Below are 19658 nucleotides of genomic sequence, written 5' to 3' on the forward strand. Positions count from 1 at the left end.
CTAGAACTTTTATTGTGGACTGGAGCTTGAGACCCTGTTGGTATTGGAGATTTTTGTAGATTTAATGACCAAATCAACACATAAATGGGCACAGGTCTGTATAATGTGAGGCTGTTTTCTCTTGCCACTCTAGCCTTTAGCTTTTACTTAGCAGGTGATTCCTACTTGCCCTTTGTTTCTGCCATTGATCAAGACTTTAGTTGCCTATCTCATTTGGAGCACTTTTGATCCTAAGGAATCAAATTACTGGACTCTTCTGCCCTTTGTAATATATGGAGCCCAACACATCTAGGTCCATTAATTGAAGTCACATTCACGCTTTTGTATTCCATTTCTGTTTATGGAGATAGTAATCTTGTGTTTTAACATGGCTGAGTATTTAAAAAATTAAAAACTGTATATTTACTGCATTGTGTATTTTTGGGGTGGTGTTACCTCTTCTTTAATAAGGAAGAAGGAAAAATGGTTCAGAATCTTAGCATTCAGATAATCTGACATTTTAACATTAATAACTATTGTATGCGTATCCTAAGAGTCAAAAAGTACTAATAGCATAATTAAAATGCAGACAGTTTGTGAAGATAATGCCCATCACCTGCCTTCTTGAATATTCTTCCGGGGGAAAGCATTATGCATGTAACAGAAAATTATATATACACACACACACACACACACACACACACACACACACACACTCTTTAATTTTTTTACGCAAAAGAATCATACACATTGCTCTGAATATTATTTTTCCCTGACTTAATATTTTAGAGGTTTTTATATGTCAGCCCAGCCAAAATTCTTTATTCTTCCATTTTTAGTTGAGGTATAATTCATACAATATACCGCATAGGTCTTCTTATTGGTGGACGTTTGTGTTGTTTCCAATTTGCAACTTTGAATAAGTCAGCTATAAACAAATCTTTTTGATGACGTTTATTGTTGTTTTTTTTGGGAATATACCTAATATTTAGTATGGCTGTATACTATTCAGTTGTATAGAACTGTGATTTAGAAATACCCGTAGACATTTTGTTTGAAACAACTGGGCAGGAGGTTGCTCTTGGCAGCTAATGGATAGAGGCTAAGGATGCTGCTAAATATCTCGTAACGCATAGTACAGCCCCCAACAACAAAGAATTATTCTGTTCAGAAATATCAGTTCTTGAATTTATATTATACGTATTTTATTTAGAAAACAAATGCTTCTTGTTAAAGCAAAAAAAAAAAAAGACTCACATTTTAAAACCTTTGCTTAGATCATTGCCACATCTTAACTCAGGATCTACTATTATTTCAAAGTTACAAGATGAGATCCATCATGTAGTATCTGTTTACTACCATAGCCATGAATAGACACGGAGGAGGAGAATGTTCTATTATTAAGTAACCTGAATATAAGGAAAAACATGAAATTGCTTTAAGTCTGAAAAAGTGAGAAACTAGAATAAGTTGAGATTTTAAATTCATGTGAAGAAAAGAGTTTGTTAATTAAAATTGATTCAGGCTGGGCATGGTGGCTCACGCCTGTAATCCCAGCACTTTGGGAGGCCAAGGCAGGAAGATCATGTGAGGCCAGGAGTTCAAGACCAGCCTGGGCAACATAGCAAGACCTTGTCACTACAAAAAATAAAATAAAAATAAGAAATTAGCCGGACGTGGTGGTGCACACCTGTAGTCCTGGCTACTCGGAGAGGCTGAGGTAGGAGGATTGATTGAGCACAGGAATTTGAGGCTGACGTGAGCTATGACCATTGCACTCTAGCCTGGGTGACACAGTGAGACCCTGTCTCTGGATAGCTGATAGATGATTGATAGATTGATCGATTGATTTAGGTAGATTGTATGACTACTTACTGAGTGTCTACTATATATTGACACTTTGAAAGGTACAGTGTTTGAGGAGGACACTGTCCTCACCCCATCAAGTGCTTGTAGGTCTACTAGAGGACAATAAAATAGTGGTTATAATAGATGTACAAATAAGGTAGTTGGAGAACACAGAGGAATTACCTGGTAAGGCAGAGGAATGGTGAAGTTTCATGGAAAAGTTGTATTTTACCTAGGCCTTATGGTACCAAAGTAGACTTAAGGCAAAGAAAGGAGCCTAAATCTGAGATATGGGAGAAGGAAGGAGAACTTGGAGTAAGGATAATTTGACCTAATTATTGCCAAATTCAGAAATATAAGGGTTTGAACTAGGGGAGCAGTTCAAAGCTGTTCATGGGAGACAGTAATCTTGTATTTTAACATGGCTGGAAATAGAATGAGCTAGTTTACCTGAAAGGTATTTTGAAAGTAAATATATTGGTTCTGGTGACCTATTGACGCTTAGAAAGTTTGTTTATGTTCTTATGAGCAGGAAGTTAGTGCCTACTACCCTCACCTTAATACCTTTATTATGTATGCATAAGAAGCTTTGTCTCATAGATGAAAAATATTTTATTAAATCATATAGTATTTAATGACATCTAAGGAATCAAGCTATATTTGGACTGAATGTGAGTTCATTTAGTGGTACTCATGGGTGTAAAAATCCTTGATTTTGTTTTTGTTGGTGGCCACTGGGTTTAGATGTTGTCATGTTTTACTTGCCTGTAGTATTGTGTAGCTTCTCAAAGTTTATTTTAGTTGTTTCTTTTTATTAACTAATTCAACACAGGAACTAGGAAGGGGTTAACTTGTATTCCAAATTATTTTATAAAAATAGATATATTTATTTGTTTAAAATAAAAAGCATCTTCCAGATGGAGAAAGTAATAAATGCCAAGAGGCAAACTGAATTCTATCTTCGATGTTCCAGTTAGCCATTGGTTAAAACCTTTGGAGTTCTTTGTAGTCCTTTTATGAGACTTGATGTCAGCTAAGCAAATAATACATTAAGGATCAGAAATTTCACTTCAGGGGGAAATGAGGAGAATTGAGGTAGTTTTCTCGCTTCTGTCATCTTCTGGATTATATTTCTTAAATTTCATCTAATAGGCAATAAGAAAAACTGTCCTTATATGGGTACAGAAAGTTTGTAGGTCAAATCAAAAATTTTGTTTTCCTTGGTCAGAGAGCTGCAGAATATTTGGTAATGATGTCAGCTGTGGGGTATCGCTGCCTACTTATCAGGCAGCAATATTTATCAAGCAGGCTAAATTTTTTTTTTTCTTTTTTACATGGAGCCTTGCTTTGTTGCCCAGGCTGGAATGCATTGCCACAATCTCGGCCCATTGCATCCTCTACCTCCTGAGTTCAAGTGATTCTCCTGCCTCAGCTTCTAAAGTAGCTGGAACTACAGGCGCACACCACCATGCCCAGCTAATTTTTGTATTTTTAGTAGAGACGGGGCTTTGCCATGTTGGCCAGGCTGGTCTCGAACTCCTGACCTCAGGTGAGCTGCCAGCCTCAGCCTCCCAAAGTTCTGGGAATATAGGCGTGAGGCACTGTGCTCAGCCTAAATTTTTTTTTTTTAATGTAAATACCAAGAGATTAAGCTTTAAAACAGAGGGAAGTATTGCTAAGTAGATGAGATACATAGTTAGCTTTGGGGCAAAAATTTTAAAACTTTATTCACTGAACTTTTGCCTGTTTTTGTTTAATGACATATTTATGGGAATGGTTATTGATTTTAGACTTTCTTCGTTTTTTTTTTTTGTTTGTCTGTTTGTTTTTTAAGACGTCGTTTCGCTCTTATTGCTCAGACTGGAGTGCAATGGCGGGATCCCGGCTCACTGCAACCCCTGCCTCCCAGGTTCAAGGAATTCTCCTGCCTCAGCCTCCTGAGTAGCTGGGATTACAGGCATGCACTGCCACGCCCCACTAATTTTGTATTTTTAATAGAGACAGGGTTTCTTCATGTTAGTCAGGCTGGTCTCAAACTCCCGACCTCAGGTGATCTGCCTGCCTCAGCCTCCCAAAGTGCTGGGATTACAGGTGTGAGCCACTGCCCTGGCCTAATTTTAGACTTTTTATTGTCTGTATTAATCTCTTCCGTGCAGCAAGTTAACCAATTTTGTTACAACTGAAAGATTTCTTCCTCACATGGTAGTGTTTTCCAGTTTTGGAGTGGAAAACCATTGTTAGTTCTATTTTAGTTTTAAGGATGGGCCTAATTTTAGAAAGCTACAAGTTTGGTGTCTGCTTGAAAATTATTTTCTTTTTATAAGGTGCTATTTAGGGAGGCTGGGTAATTTCTTTCTCCAAGCAGTTAAAATGAAAAGTCTACTAGCTTTGTCTTTCTTTTAAAAACTTTTTATTTTGAAATAGTTGGAAATTTATAGAGATGTTGCAAAAATAATACAAATAGCTCGTATATACTGTTTATTCAGTTTTCACCCATTGTTAATATTTGGCCACATTTGCTTTGCCACTCCATGTAGTTTGTTTGTTTTCTGAGCTATTTAGATCAAGGTGCCCCAAATTCTTAAGCATGTATTTCCTTTTTTTTTTTTTTTTTTTTTTTTTTTTTTTTTTTTTGACGGGTCTCCCAGGCTCTGTCTCCCAGGCTGGAGTGCAGTGGTGTGATCACAGCTCACTGCAACGTTGACCTCCCTGGGTAGGAGTATAGGTGTGTGTCATGACGCCCAACTAATTTTTGTTTGTTTTTTGTGGAGATGAGGTATTTCATTATGTTATCCAGGCTGGTCTTGAACTCCTGGGCTCAAGCAATCCCAACTGCCTCAGCCTCCCAAAGTGCTGAGATTATAGATGTGAGCCACCTCACCCAGCCAGTTTCAGGAATTTTAGTACTGCTGTTAATTACTTTCTTTTTTGAGACGGAGTTTCGCTCTTCTTGCCCAGGCTGGAATGCAATGGCACGATCTCTGCTCACTGCAGCTTCTGCCTCCCGCGTTCAGGCAGTTCTCCTGCCTCAGCCTCTCAAGTAGCTGGGATTACAGGCATGTGCCACCACGCCCAGCTAATTTTTTGTATTTTTAGTAGAGACGGGGTTTCACCATGTTGGCCAGGCTGGTCTCGAACTCCTAACCTCAGGTGATCCTCCCGCCTTGGCCTCCCAAAGTGCTGGTATTACAGACGTGAGCCACCGTGCCCAGCCTTATTAATTACTATTAACTAATATATAGTTCATACTCAAAAATAGCTATATCATTTTAGCATTTTTTTCTCCTTTATCCAGGATTTCAAGATCACACATTGTATTTGTCATGTGTCTTTAGTTTCCTTTAATCATGACTTTTTTTTTTTTTTGCTTGTGTCTTTTTTGACATTTTTGTAGAGTACAAGTGAGCTTTTCTGCAGAATGTCCCTCAGTTTGGATTTGTCTGATATATACTAAGGATTAGAGTCAGGTTATGCATTTTTGGTAAGAATATCACATAAGTGAAATGCTGTACTTCATAATTCTTTAGATCAGGAGGCATATACCCATTTTTCTCAACATTTGATTACTTGGTTAAGGTCTTCCAAGTTTCCTTACTATATAGATATAGTGTTTTTCGTTATTAATAATATGTGGGGAGATTGAGACTGTAAATATCCTATTTTTATATCAGACTTTGAATAGTTTTAGCCTCCATGGATGAATCTTGCCCGAATCAATTATATTATGATGTTGTTACAAAATGGATTTTCCCCCCCTCATCTTTATTATTCATTCTGTATTTATTAGTTGGTATTGTACTGTAAGGAAGGATTTTCTCTCTCTCTTTTTTTTTTTTGGAGATGAGTTTCACTCTTGTTGCCCAGGCTGCAGTGCAATGGCGTGATCTTGGCTCACCATAAGCTCCGCCTCACAGCTTCAAGCGATTCTCTTGCCTCAGCCTTCCAAGTAGCTGGGATTACAGGCATGCGCCACCACGCCCGGCTAATTTTGTATTTTTAGTAGAGACGGAGTTTCTCCATGTTGGTCAGACTGGTCTCGAACTCATGACCTCAGGTGATCCGCCTGCCTCGGCCTCCCAAAGTGCTAGGATTACAGGTGTGAGCCACTGCGCCTGGCCCATGAATTTTCTCTATTATCTTCTGGATTTATGGTCTCATTCAAAAAATTATAATCCATTACTGTCACTATTCATTTTGCTTAAATTGTCAGGGTTAGGGACAGTGGGAGCCTCGACCTACCTGGCCTCAGGTGATCCCAAGCTGAGCCGCTTGAGTAGCTGGAACTACAGGCATGTACCACTGTGCCCAGCTAAGTTTTGTATTTTTTTGTAGAGACAGTTTTGCTATGTTGCCTAGCCTACCTTGGAACTCCTGAGGTTCAAGCAGTCTGCCTGCCTCAACTTCCTGGAGTTCTGGGATTACAGGGATGAACCACCACACCGTGCAATTAATGGTTTTTGAATATACATCCTAAGTGTTTCTGCTGGAGAACGCAAAGCTTAAAATAGCATTCTTCATAAAAAGTTGATCTAGTAATAACGAGCTGTTTCTTAGAACTCATTTTGAAAATGCAGTAACCAAGGCCTGAAGTAATGACCTATGTGAAGTCCATTAAAATGTCTTCTTTCCTGGACAGTATTTGTATGGTCATCCGTGATGTTCTCTTCTTGACTATTCATTATTTCATAAGACTTTTAAATCTTTTTGTCTGATTACACACACACAACACGATTGCAAAAATGTATTTAGTCTAAATAAGAAAAGGAGAGTAGAGAGTAAAGTTGTAGTTTTCTTATTGAGAATTACAGTGTTCATGGGGAATGGGTGGGAGGAGTGATACCCCCCGCCTCCCAGCCAAGCTAATTGGTGAGGGAAGCTCCAAGAAATTTCATTTATATAGATGGAAGATGTTACAAAAAGTGACTGGCATGTTACTTCTCAACTGGATAGTTTCTGAGTTAGTAGTTTTGTTGGAATAGTCCATTCCATCAGAACATTTAAGAGATCTTGGTAGTGTGTGTGTGGTAAGACAGGCAAGGACAGTTCCTTCTCTGTGAATTAGAGATCTACCACACAGCTTTGTCACATTTGAGGTTAACACTTAGGATTCTAGTATTGCTGGTGAGCTAGAAAAATGCCTTTTCATTCCACCATTCTGAAAGTCTTGCTTCTAGAAAAGACTTTTTTAAATTGATGATCTTAGTTTGGGCTGCTATAACAAATTACCATAGACTGGATAGCTTAAACAACAGAAATTGTTTCTGTTGTTCTGAAGAACAGTGTTCTGGAGGCTGGTAAGTTCGATATCAAGGTACTGGCAGATTTGTTTCTGATGAGGGCCCACTTCCTGGTTTGCAGATGGCCATCTTGCTGTGTCCTTACATGGAGAAGAGAGAGAGCACATGCACAAGAAAGCATGTGTGCAAGCTCTCATCTCTTCCTTTCTTTTTAAAAATTATTTTTCTTATAGAGATGAGTTCTCACTATGTTGCCCAGGCTGGTGTTGAACTCCTGGACTCAAGTGATCATCCCACCTTGGCCTCCCAAAGTGCTGGGATTACAGGTGTGTACCACCATGCAGGGCCATCTCTTTTCTTTTTTTGAGACAGGGCCTGTCACCCAGGCTGGTGTGCAATGATGCAATCACAGCTCAGCTGGAACCTCATAGGTGCAAGCTATCCTACTGCTTCAGCCTCCTGAGTAGCTGGGGCTATAGGCATATGCCATCATACTGGACTGATTTTTAAAAATTTTTTTGTAGAGACGAGGTCACACCATGTTGCTCAGGATGATCTTGAACTCCTTGGGCTCAAGCGACCCTCCTGCCTCGGCCTTCCAAAGTGGAATTACAGGTGTGAGCCACCACACTTGGCTTCTTGTCTCTTCTTATAAAGGCACTAATCCCATTGATGAGAGCTCTACCTCCTTGTGTCATCACATTGAGGGTTAGGATTTCAACACTTAACATTTTGGGGGACACAAACATTGAAATGATGACTGATGTATTTATATTTTCTCTTTTTTTCCCAGACAGGGTCTTGCTCTGTCACCCAGGCTGGGGTGTGGTGGCATAATCTCAGCTCACAGTAACCTCCGCCTCTTGGGTTCAAGAAGTTCTGCCTTAGCCTCCCCAGTAGCTGGGATTACAGACGCCCACCACTGCGTTTGGCTAATTTTTATATTTTTAGTAGAGGCAGGGTTTCACCATGTTGGCCAGGCTGGTCTCGGACTCCTCACCTCAAGTGGTCTGCCTGCCTCGTCCTCCCAAAGTGCTGGGATTATAGGTGTAAGCTACCACACCCAGCCATATTTGTATTTTCTAGTTTCTGAATTCTTTGATACGGTAAATAATAATACCAACATGGTGAATAACAACACATTCTATTTTGTGTCCCCTCTTTTAGAATACTTTTTTCCCCGATGGTCATTATAGACTTATTTTTTACAGTGTTTTTTATTTCAGTAGTTTTTGGAGAACAGGTGGTGTTTGGTTACATGGGTAAGTTCTTTAGTGGTGGTTTCTCAGATGGGTGCACCCATCATCCAAGCAGTGTACACTGTACCCAATGTGTAGTCTTTTATCCCTCACCTCTTCCCACTCTTCTCCCTGAGTCCCCACAGTCCATTATATCATTCTTATGCCTTTGCGTCCTCATAGCGTAGCTCTCACTTGTGAGAACATATGATGTTTGACTTTTCTTTCCTGAATTACTTCACTTAAAATAATGGTCTCCAACTCCAGGAAGATGCTTTATTCTTTATTAATATTTTAAAGAGCATATGTCTCCTTTTGCTGTTTTCTCTACAATTGACATGCACTTAGAGAATGCTCATGGTTGTTTGACCTAACAGTGATAACTGAGCTACTCTTAAAAATAGGAGAACCCGACTGGATGTGTTAGCTCATGCCCATAATCCCAGCACTTTGAGAGGCTGAGGTGGGCGGATCACTTGAGGTCAGTTCAAGACCAGCCTGGCCAACATGGTGAAACCCCATCCCCTCTAAAAAAATACAAAAATTAGCCAGGCGCGGTGGCTCACGCCTGTAATCCCAGCATTTTGGGAGACTGAGGCGGGCAAATCATGAGGTCAGGAGTTCGAGACCAGCCTGGCTGATATGGTGAAACTCCAGCTCTACTGAAAATACAAAAATTAGCTGTGTGTGGTAGTGTGTGCTGTAGTCCCAGCTACTTGGGAGGCTGGAGCAGAAGAATTGCTTGAACCCGGGAGGAGGAGGTTGCACTGAGCCGAGACTGAGCCACTGCACTCCAGCCTGGGCGACAGAGCGAGACTCTGTCAAAAAAATTTTTTTAAATAAAAAAATTAGCTAGGTGTGGTGGTGTGTGTCTATGGTCTTGGCAACTTGGGAGGCTGAGGCAGGAGATTCATTTGAGCCTGGGAGGCAGAGGTTGCAGTGAGCCGAGATCGCACCACTGCACTCCAGCCTGGGTGACAGAGCAAGACTCCATCTTAAAAAAAAAAAAAGGAGAATCAGTTCTTCAATTTGAAGTATAACTTGATGGAAGGAAAAAATAAATAAAATAGAAGAACCAGGAGGGAGCGGCGCAAGGGTTAAAAAACTAACTGTTGGGGCTGGGTGCGGTGGCTCATGCCTGTAATCCCAGCACTTTGGGTGGTGACGCGGGTGGATCATGGGGTCAGGAGATCGAGACCAGCCTGGCTAACATGGTGAAAACCCCATCTCTACTAAAAATCCAAAAATTAGCCTGGCGTGATGGCGGGTGCCTGTAGTCCCAGCTACTTGGGAGGCTGAGGCAGGAGAATGGTGTGAACCCAGGAGGCAGAGCTTGCAGTGAGCCGAGATGGCGCCACTGCACTCCAGCCTGGGCGACAGAGCAAGACCAAAACTAACTATTGGGTACTGTGCTCACTCCCTGGGTGACAGGATCAGTTATACCCCAGACCTCAGCATCATGCAAATATACTCATGTAACAAACCTGCATGTGTACCCCCGAATCTAAAATAAAAGTTTAAATTATTAAAAAAGGAGAGCTTTTTTTTTTTGAGAGAGCCTTGCTCTTGTGCAATCTTGGCTCACTGCAACCTCCGCCTCCCAGGTTCAAGCAATTCTCGTGCCTCAGCTTCCCAAGTAGCTGGGATTACAGGCATGCACCACCATGCCCACCTAATTTTGTATTTATAGTAGAGATGGGGTTTCACCATGTTGGCCAGGCTAGTCTCAAGCTCCTGACCTCATGATCCGCCCGCTTCAGCCTCCCAAAGTGTTGGGATTACAGGCATGAGCCACCATGCCCGGCTGGAGAGCCTTTTAATAACATTTGTTACACATTTAACATAAAAATCATTAATCATCTATAGTTTTAGCCTAAAAAGTAGAAGGGAAAGCATGTGGATTTTAATGCTTTTCATTTGACTATTCTGTGGTTTCTACTGCCATCCTAAAGAATGACACTGTCCCTTTCTACGCTACCTAGAGAGGGAGGGGTCCATGTGGCCTTCTCATCGTAACTTACAGGGAAGTTTTCATGGTGTCTGGAACCTGTATGTCCTACAAAGAGCACATGGAGGAGGAGGATGTCCTCAAGTTTCTTGCAGCAGGAACCCACTTAGGGGGCACCACCCTTCACTTTCAGATGGAATATGTATCTATAAAAGAAAAAGTGATGGCATCTGCATCATCAGTTTGAAGAGGACCTGGGAGAAGCTTCTACTGGCAGCTCCTTCTGTTGTTGCCATTGAAAACTGTATTGATGTCAGTGATATATCCTCTAGGAATGCTGGCTGGCAGCCTGTGCTGAAGTTTGCTACCGCCACTGGAGCCACTCCTGTTGCTGGCTGCTTGACTCTTGGAACCTTCACTAACCAAGTCCAGGCAGCCTTCCAGGAGCTGTGCCTTCTGATGGTTATTGATCCCAAGGCTGACCACCAACCTTTCACAGAGACATCTTAGTTAACCTGCCGACCATTACTCTGTGTAACAGATTCTCTGCACTGTGTGGACATTGGCATCCCATGCAGCAACAAGGGAGCTCTCTCAGGGGGTCCAATGTGGTAGATGTTGGCCCTGGGAAGTTCTGCAAATGCATGGCACCACCTCCTGTGAACACCCATGGTAGATTATGTCTGGTCTCTACTTCTGCAGAGATTCTGAAGAGATTGAAAAAGAAGAGCAGTCTGGGCACGGTGGCTCAGGCCTGGAATCCCAGTACTTTGGGAGGCCGAGGCGGGCGGATCACCTGAACTCAGGAGTTGGAGACCAGCCTGGCCAACATAGGGAAACCCTGTCTCTACTAAAAATACAAAAATTATCCGGGTGTGGTGATGCTCACCTGTAATCCCAGCTACTTGGGAGGCTGAGGCAAGAGAATTGTTTGCACCTGGAAGGCAGAGGTTACAGTGAGCTGAGATTGCGCCACTGCACTCTAGCCTGGGTGACAGAGCAAGAGTCTGTCTCAAAAAAAAAAAAAAAAAAATTCCGGAAGTCCTAAAAAATCATCTGGAACGCTCAAGGATGGAATGAAAGTAAATATCAGTAAGGAAGGAGGCTGCCATTTATCTGTTCCTTGATTCCTGAGAAGAAAACCACTCGTACTTACTATTATTAAGAGTATAGCCAAACTCTGTCCACTAGTACTTACTATTATTAAGAGTATAGCCAAACTCTGCTTTCAAAAAACAGAATTTTCCCACTTAATTATGGGGAGGGAGAGATTGTTACCATTCAGATCAGAGCATGATCAGCCCTTAACAATGTCACTCTGCTTTGACAACAGCAGCAACCTTTTAATACACACAATACCTTTTATATCCTAATCAACAGGAACAAAGATTGCTTCCCCACCCCATTGCTGTTCGAGGGTTAACTTATTAACCTTATTGTTACGTTAGCACTTTATTATACACTGATCCGAAACTTATATCTAAAATATTTGTACCAAAATCTTAATTTCAGTATTAAGTCAACAAGCTAGATGAAAAATTTTATAAGTTGGGGTTTAAGATGTTTATTAAAAAGACAATATGTGTTAGAGGAAATGGGGTTGAAAACAAAGCACATTCAGTTGGAATACATGTTTTTACAATGAGAGTGGAATCGTGGGTAAAGTTCTTTGAACAATTATGTGCATCTGTTTACTAAATAACATGGGTCTAAGGGAAGAAACCATTCCTTTTATATCCATTTATAAGCTCTGCGTCAAAGGCATGAGTGATATTTGGTGAGTGCTCAAGAGATCAGTAGCTCATAAGGCAGAGTCCTAAGAGATGCCACTTTGCCTTTTTGGCTCACATTCATCTTTCCAGCCTTGGATCACTTCTGTTTTCCTAGAATAACATCAGGTATTTGTTACAGGAGGCATTGAATTTCTTTCCATCCTCACTAATACCCCCATAGTACACTGTGCAGATCCAACTATACTTTGGGTAGAGCACTCCCATTTTCCGGTGGCAACAGATAGGCTGTTTATACTGGAGAGTGGAACAGTTTTTTGCTTTCTTTATCCCATTTTTAAAAAGGAGCAAAACCTGTTTCCAGGTTAGCATAATGACAAGGTAATAATGGTTGAATTTTTTCTTGACAATTTACATTGTCTTTCTTCCTGATGACTCAAGCTTTTCTCAAAATTTAATCTTCTTGTTTTGTTTCTTTCATTTAATGGTTTTGATTGTTCTCTCCTGATTTTCTTATTTTTTATAATACTATTTAATAATTGTAGATTTTGCTAGTTTTTTAAACTTTATTTATTTATTTTGAGATGGAGTCTCGCTCTGTTGCTTAGGCTGGAGTGGAGTGGCAGTCTCTGCTCACTTCAACCTCTGCCTCCTAGGTTCAAGTGTACCTCCAGCCTCAGCCTCCCAAGTAGCTAGGATTACAGGTGTGTGCCACCATGTCTAATTTTTGCATTTTTAAAAATTCTTTCTTTTTTTATTATTGTACTTTAAGTTCTAGGGTACATGTGTACAACGTGCAGGTTTGTTACATAGGTATACGTGTGCCATGTTGGTTTGCTGCACCCATCAACTGGTCATTTACATTAGGTATTTCTCCTAATGCTATCCCTCCCCCAGCCCCTCACCTGCCAACGGGCCTGGTGTGTGATGTTCCCCACCCTGTGTCTGTGTGTTCTCATTGTTCAACTCCCACCTGTGAGTGAGAACATGCAGTGTTTGGTTTTCTGTCCTTGTGAAATTTTTGTATTTTTAGTAGAGACGGGTTTTGCCATGTTGGCCAACTGGTCTTGAACTCCTGACCTCAAGTGATTTGCCCACCTCAGCTTCCTAAAGTACTGGGATTACAGGCGTGAGCCACTGTGGCTGGCCTTGCTGGTTTGTTTTTTTAACTGATTTTTTTCCTTTAAGTTTTACTTTCTTCTCCTGGCTCTTATTGATGTCCTAGGTGTCCCTTTTTTACTTTCATATTTTCAACTTATATATTCCTATTTCTTTAGCTGTTCTCAGGCTGATTCCCATAAGTTTTTTTTTTGAGATGGTGTTTCACTCTTGTTGCCCAGGCTGGAATGCAATGGCAGGATCTTGGCTCACCGCAACCTCCGCCTCCCTGGTTCAAGCAGTTCTTCCACCTCAGCTTCCCAAGTAGCTGGGATTTTATGCATGAGCCACCATGCCCGGCTAATTTTGTATTTTTAGTAAAGATGGGGTTTCTCCATGTTGGTCAGGCTGGTCTTGAACTCCTGACCTCAGGTAATCCACCCTCCTCAGCCTCCCAAAGTGCTAGGATTACAGGCGTGAGCCACTGCACCCAGCCTTTTTTTTTTTTTTTTTTAACACAGAATTTCACTCTGTCGCCGAGGCTGGAGTGCAGTGGCTCCATCTCAGCTCACTGCAACCTCTGCCTCGTAGGTACAAGTGATTCTCCTGCCTCCTCCTCTCAAGTAGCTGGGATTACAGGCGCCTGCCACCATGCCTGGCTAATTGTTCTATTTTTAGTACAGACAGGGTTTCACCATGTTGGCCAGACTGGTTTTGAACTCCTGACCTCAGGTGATCCACCCACCTCGGCTTCCTAAAGTGCTGGGATTACAGGCGTGAGCCACTGAGCCTGACCCCATAAATTAATATTTAAACATAAATATACAGTTTTCACTCCACCAGTATGACTGTATACATATATGTATAGTTCCAGTCTACATTTCAAGTACAGTAATTCTACTTTAAAATCCTTATGTCATTACCAACGTCTTCCCTATCTAGATCCAAATCCAACATCTTCTGCCCCAAACCAGCTTCCCTTCTTAACATTCCCATTCTCTATATCCTTATCTCAAAATTTTGCATCCTCAAACTGGCGCCGAGGTTTTTTTCAATTTTTAGAATGCTCTTTAGATTTGCTTATCTAGGCAAGTCACTGCTAAAGCCTAAGAAATGATATCAAGGGCCGGGAGCTCATGCCTGTAATCCCAGCACTTTGGGAGGCTGAGGTGTGCAGATCACCTGAGGTCAGGAGTTTGAGACCAGCCTGGCCAACATGGTGAAACCCCATCTCTAAAAAATACAAACAAGTAGCCGGGCGTGGTGGTGCATGCCTGTGGTCCCAGCTACTTAGGAGGCTGAGGCAGGAGAATTGCTTGAACCCAGGAGGCAGAGGTTGCAGTGAGCCAAGATAGTGCCACTGCACTCCAGCCTGGGCGACAGAGTGAGACTCTCTCAAACAGAAAAAAAAAAGAAAAAGATATCAAGATGCTGGTAACAAATGATTGTGAGGAGAATGGTGTTAGCCACAGGCAAACCTCACATCTGCTGATGACCACATACCTACCCATGGGTGCTCCTGGAGAATAATTTCTACTTTTTTCACCTTCAAAAAACTTTTTTTTTCCCTTTTAGGGTCAGGGTCTTTGTCATCCAGGTTGATCATAGGTCACTGCAGTCTTAAACTCCTGGGCTCAAATTATCCTCCTACCTCAGCCTTCTGAGTAACTAGGGCTACAGACACACACAACCACACCTGGCTAATTTTTAAAGTTTTTTTGTAGAGACGTGGATCTCATGTTGCCTAGGCTAGTTTCGAATTCCTAATCTCAAGCAATCCTTTTCCCTCTGCTTCCCAAAGTGCTGGGATTACAGAGTAATCCACCAGGCCTGGCCAAAATTTTGTATAATTGTCATCTTGGTGGTGGATTCTCAAGATGGAATTCTGCTGGCAGAGGAGTATATGGAAAATGCTTCTAGTCCCTACTATACGTACAGGGGAAGAATTGAAAGATGGGATGGCATGGACTATCAGCAGGCAATATCCAGCACAGACTCTCAGTTCTCCTAATCAGAACAGATATAAATTCTTTAGTTCAGAACATACGGCTTTGCATATTTGACACTTCACCTGACCAACCATATCTTTTACTGTACATCAATACCATCAATACAAATCGCAGAGAGACACACATATTGTTAACATTTTTGCCCCGTGATTTATGCTCTGCCTTACATTTGAATTGTCCTTTCTTTTTTTTAAACACACACACCCCCGGCTCATGGTTTATGCCTTAATTTTGCCATTAGTTCTACCTCCCTGATTTTTCTTCCATCAGAACTATTACCATGTTTAAAAGTTAATACCATAAAAATTAATATACCGTCTGTCTCCCACTAGAAAGCTTCTTGAGAGCAAGGACCTTATCTTATTTATCAATCTATTTTGACCATATAGAAAAGAATCTGACACATAGTACTTAATATTTACTGGATGAATATCAATTATTAGTAAGGAATTGATCATATGGTGTATCTATAAAATGTAATTCCATTCAGCCCACCTAAAGTAATGAAGCTATATATACTCTGATACAGAAAGATGTCTCTGGTACAATTTTTTTTTTTTTTTTGAGACAGAGTCTCACTCTATTGTCCAGGCTGGAGTGCAGTGGCACAATCTCAGCTTACTGCAACCTCCGCCTCCCGAGTTGAAGCGATTCTCCAGCCTTAGCCTCCCGAGTAGCTGAGATTACAGGCATGCACCACCACACCTGGCTAATTTTTGTATTTTTAGTAGAGATGGGGTTTCACCATGTTGGCCAGGCTGGTCTCAAACTCCCAACCTCAGGTGATTCACCCGCCTCTGCCTCCCAAAGTGCTGGGATTACAGGTGTGAGCCACCACCCAGCCAATAACTTTAAGTGATTATATATCTATATATGTTTCTGTATACTTAGATGACAGTAGGGAAAATACATACTAATAACCGTAAGTACCTAGAATGTTGTATGGAAGGTGAATATGTTCTGTAGTTTTGTGTTTGAATGTTTTAAACAACTATAGTAGTCTTCCCTAGCCACAGTTTTGCTTCCCATGGTTTTGCATTCTGCAGTTTTCAGTTACCCATGGTACAGTACAATAAGATTTTGAGAGAAAAGGACCACATTTACATAACTCTTATTACAGTAATTGTTATAATTGTCCAGTTTTACTAGTTATTATTTCTTACTGTGCCTAATTTATAAATTAAACTTTATCACAGGTATGTGTGTATAGGAAAAAAAACAGTATATATAGTTCTTACAGTTTAGGCTTTCCACAGTTCCAAGCATCCATTGAGGGTTTTGAAACATCCCCCACAGACAAGGTGGGATTATTAGTGTGTGTGTGTGTGTGTGTGTGCATATATATATATTATATATATATATACACAAAAAAATTTATATTCATACACACAATTTCTATATTTTATATATATATATAATTTTTTTAAAAATGAAAATAGGGTTTAAGAAGAAACTCGGGGCGGCCGTGGTGGCTCATGCCTGTAAGCATTTTGGGAGGCCGAGGCAGGCAGATCACGATGTCAGAAGTTTAAGACCATCCTGGCCAACATGGTAAAACTCCATCTCTAATAAAAATACAAAAAAATTTGCCAGGCATGGTGGCGGACGCCTATAGTCCCAGCCACTCCGGAGGCTGAGGCAGGAGAATTGCTTGAACCCAGGAAGCAGAGGTTGCAGTGAGCTGAGACCATGCCACTGCACTCCAGCCTGGGTGACAGTGAGCCTTTGTCTCAAAAAAAGAAGCAACTCATATAAATACCTTGTTTGTGTATTATTTGGGGTCTTCCTAAATAGAATGGTATTGGATAAATGTTCAAGAAACATTTATTTTAAAAAATTATTTTCTTTTTTCATTATAGAGGCATATGTTCTCACTTTTTAAAAAACATACAAAACATAATATAGATTGAGAATTGCATAGGGCACAATATTAAACTTTTCTCTTCAACCTTTTTCCTGTCTTGACACCCAGTCATATTCAGAGGAAGCCAGTTTAAATTGTTAAACCACTTAAGATTTTTTTTTTTTTTTTGAGTCTCTCTGTGTCACCAGGCTGGAGTGCAGTGGCACGATCTCTGGTCACTGCAACCTCCACCTCCCTGGTTCAAGTGATTCTCCTGCCTCAGCCTCCCGAGTAGCTGGGATTAGAGGTGCCTGCCACCACACCCAGTTAGTTTTTGTATTTTTAGTAGAGTTGGGGTTTCACCATGTTGGCCAGGATGGCCTTGATCTCTTGACCTCGTGATCCACCCACCTTGGCATCCCAAAGTGTTGGGATTACGGCATGAGCCACTGCACCCGGCCCACTTAGGTATTCTTTATGTGTATGCACAAATAAAACTTTTTCTCAGATTTGCCCTTTAAAATAAAAACTCAGCATTATGTATCTGGGCATTTGTTCATCTCTGAACATATATGTTTATGACATTCTTTTTAATGGCTGTGTGGTAATTCATTGTAGTGATGTGTACTATAATTTCTTTAATCAGATTTTTCTAATTAAATTTTCTTTTTTCTTAGGAGTATCTCTATCCCAATTTAATATTAACAAAATAGTACATTTCATTTTGTGATCCAAACTTTGGCGTATTACTATTCCTCTATTTTGTTGTATATTTCCCTCTAATGGTTTTGGTCTTGTATTTATATATTTCAGGTCTGCGGATCAATGGAGAGCTAATCACTGCCTACCCACAAGTGGTGGTAGTCAGAGTACCAACCCCTTGGGTGCAAAGTGATAGTGACATCACTGTTTTGCGCCATCTAGAGAAGATGGGATGTCGGTTAATGAACCGACCTCAAGCCATCCTGAACTGCGTTAATAAGTTCTGGACATTTCAAGAGTTGGCTGGCCATGGTGTTCCTCTGCCAGATACTTTCTCTTATGGTGAGCCTACTAAAGAGCATACATAGCCTGAATATTAACCACTGATAGTTTAATAGGATAAATTTACAGACATGAAAGAACACCTTATAGAAGTGTCTTTCAGTTTTAACACACTGGACAGGATAATTATAAATTATATCTTAAGATTTGTCTCATATTATGGGGGAAAATAGGGTTAGAAAACTTTTTCTGTAAAGGGCAAGATTATAAGTATTTTAGGTTTTACAAGCCATAAGTTCTCTGGTAACCCTCCGTAATGCTGTTGTAGCATGAAAGCTGTTACAGACAATGCTTAAACAAATGAGTAGCTTTGTTCCGATGAAACTTTATTATTATAAAAACAGCCGATAGGTCAAATTTGACCTGCAGGCCTTAGTTTGCCAACCTCTGTGGTAAAAGATAATTCTAATTTTATGACATTAGTTTTTCATTTTCTTCAGTACCATTTTGATAACTCAAATATTTTAATGTTTTTAAAGAAAGTAACACTTTAGTAGGTGTAGCAATGCTTTCGAACTTCTGGTAAAAGGGTTTTTTTTTTTAAAAGATCAATCTGTGGTAGATTAATACTCATGTAAAATATAATAAAATGATCACAGCAGTGCCAGATTGCTATAAAAGCTTCTGCTGCCTATCCTTTTTGTATTTATCTGACGACATAACAGTAGTGAACAAGTCCTATACAGGCATAGGTTACAGGACCACATTCTGAGTAGCACTGCTTTAAACAATATTTTGCTAATGTATTTCCTGCCTTTAATTCTCTTGTTTGGAAAAGATCAAACTTAAATCAGTGCAGAGTTTTCCATAAAGGTATTTCTCCAAATAAATATCCAGTAGAGTGCTTGGAGATTTCATGAGGCTTTACAAAAGAACCCTTGTCCTCTCCTTATTGTTAATATTTTTAAAAAAAGGAACTCTTCCCCCTCAATTACCCCACCAAGCCTGTATGGCATGTGTGGACGCAGTTTCTGTTTTTAGCAATTGCATAAGAAGAGACAGAATTAATATAAGTTGAGAATTCTGTGTTTTTAGTGCTTTGGGGATATTAATAGTTTATAACATGATTGTACAATTTTGATATTATGAGAATGGAAAGAAGGAAAAAAAGGTTAACCAAATTAACAAGTATTACCTTTGTTCTGTTGATGAAGGATTAAAATTTGGTGACCAAGTCATAATTTTGCAATGCTACAAATTTCTCGTATTTCACTTGTTTAATGGACTTTTTCCTGTCTCAGCTTTTCTCTCTAATCATGCTGATTTTTGTAGCTACAATCTGTTTTTGCTCTAATCTTGTTATTGTATCATTTGTTTTTGGGCAATAAAAAGAATAAGAAAGGAGACTTAACCCAGGATGCTTAGTTACCCTAGTGTAGAAAGAACTCTGATTAGTAATGGAGATAAGAAAAATTGGTGTGTGTGTGTTTGTTGATAATAAAAAGAGAGTGTGTCAATGTGTGCAGCATCTCTTCAACCTTGGATAGATCTTAACCAACTCATTCTTCAGTTCCTTAATCCAAGCAGGGAATTGAATATATTAAAGTAAATCTTGGGGCTTCTGTTATTTGTGTGGGAGAATAATAAGGATAAAAACATGAGAAATGGCATAGAATTAGGAAACTCTTTAGCTGAAAGATACTTAAGTTAGATATCAGAATATGTATAGATTAAGAGAGCTATT

General features: G+C 40.2%; 1 protein-coding gene across 20 annotated transcripts in view; it reads left to right on the forward strand.

Moving 5' to 3' along the window:
• RIMKLB (ribosomal modification protein rimK like family member B) overlaps window positions 1-19658 on the forward strand; it is a 103929-nt gene that overhangs the window by 52413 nt on the left and 31858 nt on the right. For all 20 annotated transcript variants that reach the window (XM_024931281.5, XM_063592988.1, XM_063592980.1 and 17 more), the window contains one exon: window positions 17744-17974. In XM_024931281.5, coding sequence (XP_024787049.1) covers window positions 17744-17974 — 231 coding nt within the window. The remainder of the gene's footprint in view (window positions 1-17743; window positions 17975-19658) is intronic.

This window comes from Pan paniscus, chromosome 10 (genome assembly GCF_029289425.2).
Source record: "Pan paniscus chromosome 10, NHGRI_mPanPan1-v2.0_pri, whole genome shotgun sequence".
Lineage (NCBI taxonomy): Eukaryota > Metazoa > Chordata > Mammalia > Primates > Hominidae > Pan > Pan paniscus.